Genomic DNA, 15,912 nt, shown 5'->3' on the forward strand with positions numbered 1-15,912 from the left:
ATATTTGGATAGGATCTTGGAGACAGGAATACCCCTTTGAGGTGAAACAGCTGTTTCCCTACAAGATCAAGTGACGCAGGGAAACCATGGAAAACTATAGTGGCATGAATACCGCATGTAAATGCATCCTTAGGCCTCATTCCGATTACTGTAATGTGGCGGCATCTTAATGTCTGTATTAGACCTGGCCTGATTGCAAGTCTACTGACCAAAATTTATGCTATCATATATGCTTATAACTTGTAGATTGCAATTTTCACCACTTTTCTCCTCTCCTGGCTATATCTTTAATTTTCAGTTGTCTCTGACCTAGTTGTTGGAGATGAGCTGTTATGAAGTCTTCCATATATAGCAAACAGAGAGCGAGCTGGATATCTGCTTTTATTTCTCCAAAAGCACACAGATAGAACTAGAATCAGTATAGAGGACATTAGACAGCAGTACTGTGGAATGTAGCTGTGAATCCAGCAAGTGAAGTTGAATTAATTTTCTAGAAGGTGCAGCACAAACTACATGTCTCTCAGTTTTCTATGTGATCCTCACTCCTTTCTCCATTCCATAGAATTTAGTAGGCTCTGTACTCTGACAACTCAGTGAGCTGGCAATCCATCAGAGTGAATGTTGAGTTCAGGAGGCAGGTGGAAAAGAAGAGGCTCCTAAGTGGAGAAAGCAGCAGCTCTGATAAGATATCTTACAAAGTGAGATGACAGTGAAATAAAAGTGACTATTTAAATTGTGCCTGCATTAAGATTATCTGAATAAGGCCTCAGACCATGTTCACATCACATTTGAGATGTACAGTATGTTCAGTTGGTGGGCTGTAAAAGCTCCCCACAAACATAGGGATATGATTTAGTTTTGGCCTCCTTTTGACAGCTACATATCAGTATACTACATGAAAAAGGTATATTTAAAAGAAAGATAGCTACAGGTGTGATATGAACATAACTTAAGGTTGAAAAACTTTGTTTTCATTTTTTTTTTGTGGGGGGGGGGGGACAGTATGATCAAATGTTACTAAAGTTCTTAGTGCAATATAAGATGCATTGTATACACAGCCGCTTAGATTATGCCGTTTTGGGGTCATGACATTTTTCGTATAGGCTTCTGTACAGGATTTATAAAATTACTAGAAATAAAAAATGTTGTTATTGTTAATAAAAAGTAACAAAATGTAAAAAATGCCACCAAAAGGCTTGTGGAGATTCATAATCTTTTTACAACTTTTCTTGCAAACCGTTTAAGATGCTAAAAAAGTGCATTTAAAAGAGGACTCATTGATCTTGCTTTATCGTCCAAAAGCTTCTGCAGTACATGGAGTGGTGAGAAGTAACATGACATTTACTATAGACTATATTAACAGTTGTCACCAGTAGAAGCAGATAGAGTGCGAGCACAACTCTTCACCCAATCTTCTCATCCCTTAATTCAGGACAGATTTGTTTTCCCTCTCACTTTTATGTGTTATACTTAAAGAATAATTAAAGAATCACTGGTAATATAGCTTGTGAATGAAATAAACTCAGAAATGTTACTATAAGAAAAATCATTTAAAAAGAAGGATTGGCAAACAGATCTCTATTACTGTTGCATTGCTATTTTGCTTACACTGACAATTGATACCATAGTCCCTGTAAGGCTATGTTCATAATGTGCTTTTGCCATATGTCAGTGGTTCTGTCTGTGATTCTGTCTGAAGCTCTGAACAATGAGATTCAGGTGCAACCTCTGATGGGGCTGTTGACTTTAATGAGACAGACAGAGTGGTCTGTCTGACCCTCCACTTCGGCTGTGTCCGCCCTCTTGAGGTGCGCTCAAAATTGGGGTTGACTGTGTTTTTGTGCTCATTTCAAGAAGGCAAACTCTGCTGAAATGGAAGCCAGATAGAACACAAAGTGAATCTGTCTGTCCCAGTAAGTCAATGGCCCTGTTGGAGGTTTCGGCCGAATTCCTATTTTCAGGGCTTCAGATGGAAGACCCAACAGAGGTACTGATGCATGGCAAAAACATAATATGAACATAGTCTAAAGGCCACCTCTGTCCATATTCCCATTAGAGCATATGGTCTACATATAGGGGGGTTCCTTGCACTGCACTCCCTCCTATAGCTTATACAGAAAGACACTTTATGAAGGCTTGTTCTAGTGGACAGGAGCTATATTTGGACATGTGGACATGTAATGCTTAGAGATTAGTGCAAGTGCTTGTTACTCGAGTTTGCCTAGGGTGCTCGGATATGCACCGAGTATCGGGGGTGCTCGACTAACATGATCGAGTCCCCGCGGCCGCATGTTTCAAGGCTCTTAGACAGACACAAAACATGCGGGGATTGCCTGTGTTTTTCAGGCAATCCCCGCATGTTTTGTGACTGTCTAACAGCCGTGAAACATACGGGCGCGTGGACTCAAAGATCTCACTTGAGCATACCCGAGCACCCTAGACAAACTTGAGTAACGAGCACTTGAGTTCATCACTAAGTAATACTATATTTCCTATGTCAACTGCCACTCCGAGAAAAATGCCTGACTGGTTGTTGTTTTCCTCACTGTTTAAAACCGTTACAAAATTCACACAGCAACAGTGCTTGACGACTATAGCCTTAAAGTCTGAAGTGTTGTACAGTGTTCATTACACTCTCTGTAATATGATAAAACTTAGCTAACATAGCTTCTCTTTATAATTTTAGGTAAAGCCATCATCTGTGGACCAGAATGGAACTGACACAATTTATACAGTAAGTGGTCATCTTGTTCTTATAGCAGAATTAGGATTATGTAAAATACAATATAAAAAAGGTCAGCATTACCCCCAAAAACAGCATTGAGTGGTATTCACACATGCAGTGCACGATATTTGGGAGAGTTGATACATAACATGTCAAAAAGTAGATGGCTACTCACCACGTAGTATGAAAAAAAAGCTGTTTATATTTCCTGCACGGTTGAGAGGTTTCCAAAAGGAACAATATACAGCAGGTCAGTAGCCTACGGCCATTTGACATGCAGAGCGCTTTCTCAAGGCACCCCTGTACATGAAAGGGCCGGAGGCTGCTGACCTGCTGTATATTGTTCCTTTTGTAAACCTCTCAACCATGCAAGAAAAATAAACAGCTTTTTTATCATACTACGGTGAGTGTCAATTTACTTTTTGATATGTTACAATATGTAAAAACGGTACTGTATCCTATAAGTCCACTTTTTGTAATTGAGAAATGTTATAAACTGCTGTGCAGTGCACTGGTTCTTGAAACTGTATTGTAACACACACTGATTAGTGACAACCTTCCTAATATTGCATATATCCTCATTGTGCCAGTATGTCAGCATTGATCTATCAGAGCATGGACTGCACAGTACCTCTGAAGATGATCTGTTGCATCTGATACCTACACATTAGCACCAGATCCTGGAAATTGTGGTGTGTCAGGTATAACAGCTTCTGACATCTTCCTACTCCCATTCAGATGCAACAAATAATACTTGGTTAACTGAAAGCTGTTATTAAAAGGATCCTTTCATGTCCCCAAAATGGGATTAATCTGCAGGTTAATAGAATTCTAAATCTGTGCGGCCGCAGCACTGAAAGTCCAGGTGCTGGCTTTCAGTCATGGAGGCGTGCCCAGCGAGGCTTCAGTCACTACCCAGTACATAGTGAGCGGCGGCTGTAAACACGCCTCAGCACTGACTGACAGCCGGCTCAACAGTGCATCAGTACAAAGCAAGTCGTTATTCAATGTGCCAGGGCGTGCTTACAGCCGCTACTCACTATGTACTCTTCAGTGACAGAAACCGTGCCGTACACGCCACTCTGACTGAAAGCCGGAGGCTGCAAGGAGAAATAAAGTTAATTTCCTCCCTGTAGCCGGGATGTCTGTGGGGCAGCCACACAGATTTAGAATGCCATTAACCTGCAGATTAACCCTATATCTGCAGATTATTAGCATTTGGGGACATGACAGGTTCCCTCTAAAAGCTACAACTTGTACTGCAAATAAAAGCCTTTAAACAACAGCATCGACAGAAAAAAAGTTACAGGTGCTTCTCACAAAGTTAGAATATCATCAAAAAGTTAATTTATTTCAGTTCTTCAACACAAAAGGTGAAACTCATATATTATATAGAGTCATTACAAACAGAGTGATCTACTTCAAGAGCTTATTTCTGTTAATGTTGATGATTATGGCTTACAGCCAATGAAAACACAAAAGTCATTATCTCAGTAAATTAGAATAATTAACAAAAAACACCTGCGAAGGCTTCCTAAGCATTCAAAAAGGTCCCTTAGTCTGTTGCAGTAGGCTCCACAATCATGGAGAAGACTGCTGACTTGACAGATGTCCAGAAGGCAGTCATTGACACATTCCACAAGGAGGGTAAGCCACAAAAGGTCATTGCTAAAGAAGCTGGCAGTTCACAAAGTGCTGTATCCAAGCATATTAATGGAGAGTTGAGTGGAAGGAAAAAGTGTGGTAGAAAAAGGTGCACAAGAAACCGGGATAACTGCAGCCTTCAAAGAATTGTTAAGAAAAGGCCATTCAAAAATTTGGGGGAGATTCACAAGGAGTGGACTGCTGCTGGAGTCATTGCTTCAAGAGCCATCACACACAGACACATCCAGGACATGGGCTACAAGTGTCGCATTCCTTGTGTCTAGCCACTTATGACCAATAAACAACGCCAGAAGGGTCTTACCTGGGCCAAGGAGAAAAAGACCTGGACTGTTGCGCAGTGGTCCAAGGTGGTGTTTTCAGATGAAAGTAAATTTTGCATTTCATTTGGAAATCAAGGTCCCAGAGTCTGGAGGAAGAGTGGAGAGGCACACAATCCAAGCTGCTTGAGGTCTAGTGTGAAGTTTCCACAATCAGTGATGGTTTGGGGAGCCATGTCATCTGCTGGTGCAGGTCCACTGTGTTTCATCAAGACCAAAGTCAGTGCAGCCATCTACCAGGAAATTTTAGAGTACTTAATGCGTCCCTCTGCCGACAAACTTTTCGGAGATGGAAATTTCATTCTCCAGCAGGAGTTGGCACCTGTCCGCACTGCCAAAAGTACCAATATCTGGTTTAAAAACAACAGTATCACTGTGCTTGATTGGCCAGCAAACTCGCCTGACCTTAATCCCATAGAGAATTTATGGAGTATTGTCAAGAGGAAGGTGAGACACCAGACCCAACAATGCAGACAAGCTGAAGGCTGTTATCAAAGCAACCTGGGCTTCCGTAACACCTCAGCAGTGCCACAGGCTGATTGCCTCCATGCCACGCTGCATTGATGCAGTAAATGATGCAAAAGGAGCCCGACCAAGTATTGAGTGCATTTACTGAACATACATTTCAGTAGGCCAACATTTCAGATTTTAAAATCATTTTTCAAGCTGTTAATATAAAGTATTCTAATTTACTGAGATAATGACTTTTGTGTTTTCATTGGCTGTAAGCCATAATCATCAACATTAACAGAAATAAACACTTGAAATCGATCACTCTGTTTGTAATGACTCTATATAATATAGGAGTTTAACTTTTTGTATTGAAGAACTGAAATAAATTAACTTTTTGATGATATTCTAATTTTGTGAGAAGCACCTGTATGTTTCTTGGAAACTGGAGCAAAAAACTAAAGAGCAAAAACAAACATTGTTCAAGTCATGAAGGAGTTACTTTAGTTTTCACAATTAAAGAAGTAATCAAAACCAATCCGACCACCATTATAGTTAAGGCAGTGGATATCATGCTTTTAATAGACCTATAGACTTCAGCGAGAGCTAAACTCGAAAACATCTTGGATGCCATTCATTGTCTGTATAGATACATAAATGTGTTGTATTCTTTTAAATACAGTATCATGGCATAGTGTCACTCAGACTGGAAGAAGAAAATATCAACTCTGGTAAGGTGGCCAGGCATTCAGTGAGAAATCATGATCAGAAAAGGATAGGAGCAACGTCTCAAGGGATCGAGCATCTACAGGCTGACAGAGCTCTGGTGACCACTGATTTTCCTGCTGCAAAGCAAGTATGTGTGTAGAGAAAATACAAATGATATAAAATATAAAACAAAAGATGGTTTTAATTGTCAGAACCATTCTGTGCTTCTGGGGTGTATGTAAAGAGCTGTAGTTCATAAGACTGAGTTCACATGTACAGAAATTACTGCACATTTTCTGTGTAGATTTTTGGATGTAAAGTTTGTACTATTTTACTGTAGCTGCATGCACACACTCAGGGTTGCCAATTATCAAGAAGAATCGGGACAGTCCATAAAAGTGAAGCAAATAAAAAACAAATAAAGCATGATACTAACCTCTACTGGTGAGGTCCTAGCAGGGTTTTCATGCAAGTTAAGGCGCAGTTTCCTGTGGTGATGTTCTTCCCATGTTACCGATACAGCTAATCAGAGATTGTAGCGGTCACATGAGACAAAGCGTCACCACAGGGCGCTGGAAGCACTGAGACCAGTATGGAAACCCAGCTAGAACTTAGGAAATCAGCAGTATTGGTAAGTTTTTATTTTTAAAGCTGCTGCTGAAGTCCACAGGAAAATGTGTAGCATGATCTGCATGAAATGGTGTGAATCTGCCGATGCGAACTCCCCTGTGGAACCATATACCGATATGGGTATATGGGATTTTTGCCATCAATAAAACATGGTAGAATAGACATGATAACTGGGAATTTGCAAAATAATGTGCATATGCTTACAAAAAAAAATAAGAAAATATTAATGTTATACCACTTTTAAAGTCATCAAAACTAATAGAATAATTGGAAAACTCATAAATCCTTTCCCTGGGGATTGTATAATGATATAGAATAATTTTTAATAAATAATTAATAGGCAGTACAGTGTAATTAGTGTGAAATGGAGGAGTAGTAAGTGCATTAGGGTAAAAGCTGGAAAGACAATAAGCGCACTAGGGTCTTATCTGGATAAAATGGGACGTATTTGGCAATGGTGCTCACCTGGTGGGATTGTGTGATCACAACCTCTAAAAAGGCTTATGGCTGCTGCAGACCCACCGATTGGAAAACATCAGTCAACTGTGGTTTGTCCTGATAAAGAATTTTGACACTTCGAAAAACATTGACCAATAAACAGCACTCCTGGATTTCTGACTTCGTATTCATCATCATTCGCCGGCAGCGCAGATTTAACCCATTTTATTCCAGTCTCTAAGTAAATTCACTGACTGTTTTACTTTTTGCCATTTTATGTTTTTAGAAGAAAACAATGCAGTTTCCTAAGAAATGTACTCCAGGTTTGAAAGGACTCCTGCATTTTGATCAAAAGAGCCAAAAGCTTTTCGAATGCGATGGTTCATCATGGAATCCCTGGGTAGCTACGGCCAAGGTACTAGCCTCTTCCTTTCTTGCTTCCCTTTGGCCTGTATAGGTTGCCTGCTAGGCATAATGACTATGAACTAATAGGTCAGTGATTGGTACAGATACCGGTCTAATGAGCATTTCATATACAGGTCTGTAAATAAAATAAAGTAGTCTTCGGGAAAGAGTTTCCATGCACTTTAAAATGAGACATCTATAGGACATCTTTATAGGATTACAACATTGGCTTCTAGTTGTATCTATCATATTACACAGACTATGGGTAGCTGCTTTTGGGGAAATTGTTCTCACATAGACAAGGGTTTGTTAGATCCTGAATAAAATAAGGGTCATGTATAGAGATGTGGTACCCTTTGAGTAGTTCCCCAGTGTCGGAGGGCTTGAGGTGGACTTGGGTAGATTGGGGACATATATACAGCATATTAGAATGCTTTAACAGAGGGCTGAAAAATGCTGGCCATACTTTATATGGGGAAAACCTGGTGACAGGTTCCCTTTAACATACTGTTCGAGAGCTTTTGACTACATTTTCCTGTACAGTTCTAAAAAAAATTCCAAAAGGATCCTCTGTTGGGTGAATGGAGCTCTATGAATATACACTGCTCAAAAAATAAAGGGAACACTTAAACAACAGAATATAACTCCAAGTAAATCAAACTTCTGTGAAATCAAACTGTCCACTTAGAAAGAAACACTGATTGACAATCAATTTCACATGCTGTTGTGCAAATGGAATAGAAAATAGATGGAAATTATTGGCAATTATCAAGACACACTCAATAATGGAGTGGTTCTGCAGGTGGGGACCACTGACCACATCTCAGTACCAATGCTTTCTGGCTGATGTTTTGGTCACTTTTGAATGTTGGTTGTGCTTTCACACTCGTGGTAGCATGAGACGGACTCTACAACCCACAGAAGTTGCTCAGGTAGTGCAGCTCATCCAGGATGGCACATCAATGCGAGCTGTGGCAAGAAGGTTTGCTGTGTCTGTCAGCGTAGTGTCCAGAGGCTGGAGGCACTACCTGGAGACAGGCCAGTACACCAGGAGACGTGGAGAGGGCCATAGGAGGGCAACAACCCAGCAGCAGGACCGCTACCTCCACCTTTGTGCAAGGAGGTACAGGAGGAGCACTGCCAGAGCCCTGCAAAATGACCTCCAGCAGGCCACAAATGTGCATGTGTCTGCACAAACAGTTATAAACAGACTCCATGAGGGTGGTATGAGGGTTAGACGTCCACAGATGGGGGTTGTTCTCACAGCCCAACACCGTGCAGGATGCTTGGCATTTGCCACAGAACACCAGGATTGGCAAAGTCGCCACTGGTGCCCTGTGCTCTTCACAGATGAAAGCAGGTTCACACTGAGCCCATGTGACAGACGTGACAGAGTCTGGAGACGCCGTGGAGAGCGATCTGCTGCCTGCAACATCGTTCAGCATGAACGGTTTGGCAGTGGGTCAGAAATGGTGTGGGGTGGCATTTCTTTGGAGGGCCACACAGCCCTTCATGTGCCCGCCAGAGGTAGCCTGACTGCCATTAGGTGCCGAGAAGAGATCCTCAGACCCCTTGTGAGACCATATGCTGGTGCGGTTGGCCCTGGGTTCCTCCTAACGCAGGACAATGCCTGACCTCATGTGGCTGGAGTGTGTCAGCAGTTACTGCAAGATGAAGGCATTGAAGCTATGGACTGGCCCGCCCGTTCCCCAGACCTGAATCCGATTGAGCACATCTGGGACATCATGTCTCGCTCCATCCACCAACGTCACGTTGCACCACAGACTGTCCAGGAGTTGGCGGATGCTTTAGTCCAGGTCTGGGAGGAGATCCCACAGGAGACCATCCGCAACCTCATCAGGAGCATGCCCAGGCGTTGTAGGGAGGTCATACAGGCACTTGGAGGCCACACACAATACTGACTTGTTTTGACTTGTTTTGACTTGTTTTAAGGATATTACATCAAAGTTGGATCAGCCTGTAGTGTGTTTTTCCACTTTAATTTTGGGGTGACTCCAAATCCAGGCCTCCATTGGTTAACAAATTCGATTTCCATTGATGATTTTTGTGTGATTTTGTTGTCAGCACATTCAACTTTGTACAGAACAAAGTATTCAATGAGAATATTTCATTCATTCAGATCTAGGATGTGTTATTTGAGTGTTCCCTTTTTTTTTTGAGCAGTGTATTTGATAAATAGGTTGAGAGCTTTTCTTGGTGTGTGACCAAAACATACGCTCCAGATATGATATTACTATGATGTAAAGAGTAGCAAATGGTGCAACTGTTTCTCTGTAGCTCCTATGTCCCAAATTAAAACAAATGCATTTATAAATATGAATTTAATGCCTGACTCACACATCATCCTAAGTATGGACTTGTCGTGGGTCTCCTGACCCAAAACTTGGCAGCTTCACATGGAGGAGTGAAACCGGCCTTACAATAAGTATAATTGTCAAGCTGAAAGAAACAAATGATAATTCTAAAACATTTTAGCATGTTGTCACTTTCAGAATTTGTTGTTTTCTATTTTCTTCACTTATGATGCACGATTTCTAGTGATTAAAGGTATTTTCCTGGAGTAGCATCCCCAGCTAAACACAATATGGTCACATTAAAGCAGTTTCCACTTTGTGGTTTCTCTGTTATTTAGCTGTTCTCAGGCAAATAGTTGAGCTCATATCCTGGAAAGAAGCCATTTTTCTATTAATTATAAATTGTATATATTTCAGGCAACAAAATGTCCATTTGGCTGGACTCCACATGGCAGCATCTGCTACAAACATATCACTGAGCAGAAGGCCACATGGATCACCGCAGCTCGGTTATGTCGGGAACAGTAAGACCACTATTTTCTGATCTACATATAATGCATGTATCCTATGCAGAACAATGCTTAAATATACTGTTTCTGCGATCGTAAAGGGGGTTATAGCTTTAGTATTTCTTCTCTTAAATATTGTTGAGATGAAAATTAACCATTTTTAACATATCAAACCTAATTATTAATTACATTTGCATGACATGTGGGAGGTAAAATAAATAAACACTATATTTTATAGGTGTTTATAGAGCAATATCAGCACATGGGATAACTGATGATACAACGAAAAAAAACTTCATGCCAGTTTAAAGTGGTTGTTCCGTCTAAAACTACAAGTCTGCAGTCTCTCTATGTAACTGCAGACTTGTGAATCCTCACATCCCACGCACTGCGAGCTGTGAGGATCCTTCGGTGTCAGCACCGGGAACGGCAGTCATGTGTCCGCAAGTATGCGATGTGCATATTCCTACTCACAATCCGACTAGACTGGGAGTGTGCATATCGCATACTTGGAAAAGACATTGTATGGACAAATCCATAACATTCCGCGTGAACGGGAACTATCAATGTTTGCCTAGTCTAAGTATGCACTGATTAAAAATGTGAATATATTAATATTAATTAATTTGCACAGTACTTCATGATTAATGATTTGTGAAGTGGTAGTAATAATGTTCAAGACATTGCATGTATAACTCTATTGTTGCACCCTCTTTCTGATATGTGCTGCTATAGTAAAATTTATTGTCAACTAGAATACCGAAGTAATTTTCCATGTTAGTTTTATGCAGTATTTTACCGGTTAGTAAGTCATATAAGCACTGATATTGTCCTTCTCATACGCATCAGCTTACATTTATCAGGCAGAAGCCTCTAACTTATCAACATACATTTGTAACATAATTCTATCCTCCTTTGTATTATTATCTTAGTTTTATATCATCTGCAAAAATAGATATTTGACAAGGTGACCCCTTAGCTACTACCAATGGTGACATAATCTGATTATGTAGGATTAATAACCACAGTTTGTTTTCTTGCACTGAGCCAGATACTTCCACTTCTGTACAAATATTCCCTCAGCCCACGCACTCTTCCGTTATGTACTAACCTCTTGAGTCGCATAGTATAAAATGATTTGGAAAAATGTAAATATATGAAATCTGATTCATCACTGTCCAATCTAGAATTTACCTTCTCATAGAAGCTGATGCCTCCTAAACCCATGATGATATGGATTAATACATGTATTTTTAGCTCTTAGAAAACATTCAAACATTTTACCCATATTGTAATAGACACATACATATCTAAATGGAACAGAGTTCTGCTAAAGCCCTACCTACCAATTATTAAATTAATCCTAATCCATTTATTTTGTGTTAATACAGATACAGCGGTACACTTGTAGACATTTTCAGCAAAGAACAGATGGACTGGCTGTGGAATTTTAGTGGGAGGAAATCCTTTTGGATTGGTAAGAATTTGATTGTGATTGCACTTGAACTATACCTTTATTGTCATTTCTCTTGTCATATTTTCATTATACTGTACTATCATCCACTCTATCTGAAAAAAAACAGAGGTCCATGTAGGTACCTCTTTTTAGTTGGTTGTAAACTCAGGTGTCTTGGGCCCCACTCTTCATCTATATGGATGCATTTGCCAACTTTTAAATTCCAGCACAAATGAATCAATGCACATGAAAAAAATATAATTGATGATGTCAAATAGATGATTTGTGAATATGATAAGAAATAGACTCTAATAGCACATGATTGGTTTAAAAATCCGCCATTGTATGGAGTTTCCTTCTACTGGACCATAGGGATCTAGCTTATGTACATTGGCAGAAGTTCCATTTATTTTTAATGGAACTGTGATCAATATGCTTAGAGCAGTTGTCACAATTCTTCTTCACAATAATTTAAGCTCATTCCATAAAGAGATTTAAAAATTAATTTAGAGAATGTACAAAAATACATATACTATGTACAAAAGTACTGGAGCTTTAATGACCGCTTCCAATCTTCCGGGAAGGACTTCTACAAGATTATGGAGTGTTTCTGTGGGAATTGTTGCCTCTTTATCCAGAACAGGATTTGTGAAGCCAGACACTGATGTTGGACAAGAACGCCTAATTCACAATCTCATTCCTAGTACAAAGGCATTCAATGGAGATGATTGAGGTCATGGTTTTGTGCAGAGCCAGCCAATTTCTTCCACACCATTTCTTCACTCAAGCATGCCTTTATGAAACTTGCTTTGTCCACTACGGCAGTCATGCTTGAAAAGGACCTTCCCCAAACTGTTCCCACATAGTTTGAGCACACAAATTCTCCAAAGATTTTTGGTATGCTAAACAATTAAATTTCCCTTCACTGGAACAAAGGGGTCTAGGCCAATCCCTGAAAAAATTATCCTTTCTCCACCAAATTTTTCAGTTGGCAAAATTCAGTCAGGCAGTTAAGGTTGTCCTGACATTCACCAAACCCAGACTTGTCCATTAGACTTCCAGAGAGAGAAATATGCTCCAGTCATGTAAAATCCATGCCTCGAAGCTCCTGGTGCACAGTCTTAATGTTGAGGTTGTCTCGCACGCAGGTGTCACACGTGGTTTGTGGACCCACTGTGCCACAGGGCCGGGTTTACCTAGGAGGGGCATGGCTAAGTGGCTACCTGGTTTTCACTGGAACTTCTGATGGTGATGTCAGGCTTGAGCTGCAGGTAGCTGCCAGGTACCACTCATAGGCAGTCTCCGTTACTGGGGCTGCTGACCCCCAGGGGTCAGGTTCGCCGACACAGTTAAGGACTTGGAGACATTGTCAGGCAGAGTTCGGACTCTGTTTAGTCTACTCAGGTTCTGGGTGCTCTGACAGAACGGGTACTGACACGGAGTCACAAACTGGGCTAGTTTCGGATTCTGGAACAGGCTCTGCCAGTACGGACACAGGAAAGCTAACCAGGACTAACTCAGATGCAGGTTCTAGTATCTGACGATATGGTTTTAGAGTTCGGGTACCGCTGGTGCGGCTTCAGGTACCGCTGAGGCGGCTTCTCAGGGTTCAGGTACTGTTGGAGCCGGTTTTCAGAATTCAGGTAGCGCCAGAGAGGATTCACAGGGTTCAGGTACCGCCGGTGCAGCTTCAGGTTTCAGGTACCGCTAGTGTGGCTTCATATTACAGGGACCCGCCAGGTGTGGTTTCGGGTTCAGGGACCACCTGGTGCGGTTTAGGGTTCAGGCCCTGGCCACACAAGAACCAGGGGTTCAGGATCAGGCCCTGGCCACACAAGGACCAGGGACTCAGACTAACTCTCAGCTAAATGGGAAGAGGGATCTGGCAACATACAGTTGCACACACACACTACTCAGGCACCATAGGGGTTGCTCAGGCACCTCCCTAATGGGGAGGGTGAATTTTAGACTTAGATGCCACCAGCCAATACCAAATCTTTCACAAATGTTAGTAAAGGTAGACTGCATGGATTTTATACATCTGTGGCAATGGGACTGAGTCAAAAAACTGAATTTAATGATTGAGAGGTGTGTCCCAATACTTTTGTCCGTATAGTGTTCCTACCAAAAAGCCCATTCCGCCCTTCTTGCATGACCAATTATCACACAATAAGCACATAACTGTAACAGCCAATTATTGGTTGTAGGTTAGCTTGTACATGGCAAGAGACTACAGAAACTATGCGCACATACGTCAACGTGTGTCTACTTGTCATTTTAAAGGGAACCAGTCAGGTCCTCCAACCCACAGCATTCACATATGTATGATTAAACTCCCTGCCTAAGCAGCCCTGTATAATATAATTCAGCTAAATAAATGCTTTAAAAAATCATTTATAATGTCCCCGTTTCTCAACATAAGTCAATAAATCAGGTTAGATAAGCAGTGATGGACTTGGGCATCATTATGGGAAGTTGATATGTTTTGTGGACATATTGCACTATCATGAAGAGACAATAATTACAGGAGCTATTTAGAATATGGGAAAAAATGTATTAACTAATTATTTCTATGTAAAGGCCTCAATGATCGAGTATCCCTTGGCAAATGGGAATGGAGCAAAGGAGAAAAGGCAATGTACACCAACTGGAAAAAAAGTCCGCCTCATCGGTCAAAAAAGGGGAGGAACTGTGTTTCAGTACAAAAAAGAGGAAAATGGCAGGTCAAGAACTGCCGAAAGACTTATCATTATATATGCTCAAAGAATATGTAACAAATCTGACTTTTTACTAAGTGTTGTACATTTCTAAATATATTTATTATTTTCATGTTGAATGACTATTTGATTATTTGATAATTCCATGTTCTCCAAATATAAATTTATCTATCTATCTATCAAAATTTGAAGACACTGGTAGTAATTGAAGTATTACATCAGAACAGTATTAAGTAGTGTTGACTGAATTTTGATTAGTGTTACTTTACATGCTAAAGCCCAACCTTATTTGCGAAAATGCTGATTGTTTCTCATTTTGACCAGGAAACAAGTAAAAGGTTTTAATTACCCTAGTTTCTTAAGTACAAAGGACTAATTAGTGGACGTAAATCAGGTTTTATCTATGTAAAGATCAGTTTCTCAATATAACTCAATAAATCAGGTTACATAAGCAGTGGTGGACTTTAGCATCATTATGGGTTCATATAAATGTGATATTAGTTGAATTCATAGAAATTATTTTTTAATTTACATTTTCACTTCCAGCTTTTCAGACACCACAAATAACAGGACTACAGAATGTGGCATGCAATTCTGTAAAAATAGCATGACTATTAATAAATATTAAATTCACACATTTCAATATAATCTGAATGATGGCCAATGCGTCTTTCAGCATGTGGCTGCATCATGACTGCCCTTTGGTTGCACGCTGGGCGTGTACCAACTGATAGTTACTAGTGTTGAGCGAGTATGTTCTGTCCGAGTATGCTCGGGCCGAGCTCCGAGTAGTTACAGCTGCTCGGTGATATGGTTGAATCGCTCTCGTGTGTATGATTTGCCACTGTTTGACAGCTTTATCACATGTGAGGAATGTCTATTTCTTACACATTCCTCACATGTAATAAAGCTGTCAAACAGTTGCAAATCATGCACACGGGAGTGATTCACCATATCACCGAGCAGCTGTAAATACTCGGAGCTCGGCCCGAGCATACTCGGCGAAAGGGTTAATAGAACATACTCGCTCAACACTAATAGTTACCCTAAGTAACTTTAACTACTTATATGTCTCTGTCTAAGGTTTTCCTTGGGTTTTATAACCCATCAGATGTAAATCAGGTGAATTGTCCACCTATCATTGTAAGAGCCTGTTCACACTAAAAATATTTTCACCTACACTTGTCTGTTACCTGGGTTGTTCATTTCTATGTCGATTATTGTTCATACTGTTTATGTAACAATAGAGCTATTTGCCATTGCTTTGCATGTTATTGGGCTGACAGTGATATTATCAGTGATATATTATGGTAAATATGTTGGCTTGTTTATGTTCTTGCTATTTTTCACACTGATGTCTTATAAAATCATCTAATCACACAATCTTTATTCACAGTTGTTTTTTTTTTGGTTGTAATGAGAATCACTAAAAATTTAGTTTAATAAAAGATTTTTTAATTCTTTGTGTGTTTGTTAACCATTGTAAGGATCGCTCGCTTCCTGACAGTGCTTCAGGTATACATAGGCACTGGGTTCTTTAACTCCTTAGTGACCGAGCCAATTATGTCCTTAATGAC

At 40.4% G+C, this 15,912-nt stretch overlaps 1 protein-coding gene across 1 annotated transcript in view; it reads left to right on the forward strand.

The window, feature by feature from the left end:
* Nucleotides 1–15,136, forward strand: part of FREM1 (FRAS1 related extracellular matrix 1) — a 261,719-nt gene extending 246,583 nt beyond the window's left edge. The window contains exons 32-37 of the mRNA XM_073667873.1: nucleotides 2,687–2,734; nucleotides 5,840–6,013; nucleotides 7,220–7,348; nucleotides 10,071–10,177; nucleotides 11,554–11,639; nucleotides 14,199–15,136. Coding sequence (XP_073523974.1) covers nucleotides 2,687–2,734; nucleotides 5,840–6,013; nucleotides 7,220–7,348; nucleotides 10,071–10,177; nucleotides 11,554–11,639; nucleotides 14,199–14,392 — 738 coding nt within the window. The 3' untranslated portion in view covers nucleotides 14,393–15,136. The remainder of the gene's footprint in view (nucleotides 1–2,686; nucleotides 2,735–5,839; nucleotides 6,014–7,219; nucleotides 7,349–10,070; nucleotides 10,178–11,553; nucleotides 11,640–14,198) is intronic.
* The last annotated feature ends 776 nt before the right edge of the window (nucleotides 15,137–15,912 follow it).

Source organism: Phyllobates terribilis, unplaced genomic scaffold (assembly GCF_046119375.1).
Source record: "Phyllobates terribilis strain yellow unplaced genomic scaffold, ASM4611937v1 Scaffold_1__5_contigs__length_1240528914, whole genome shotgun sequence".
Taxonomy (NCBI): Eukaryota; Metazoa; Chordata; class Amphibia; order Anura; family Dendrobatidae; genus Phyllobates; species Phyllobates terribilis.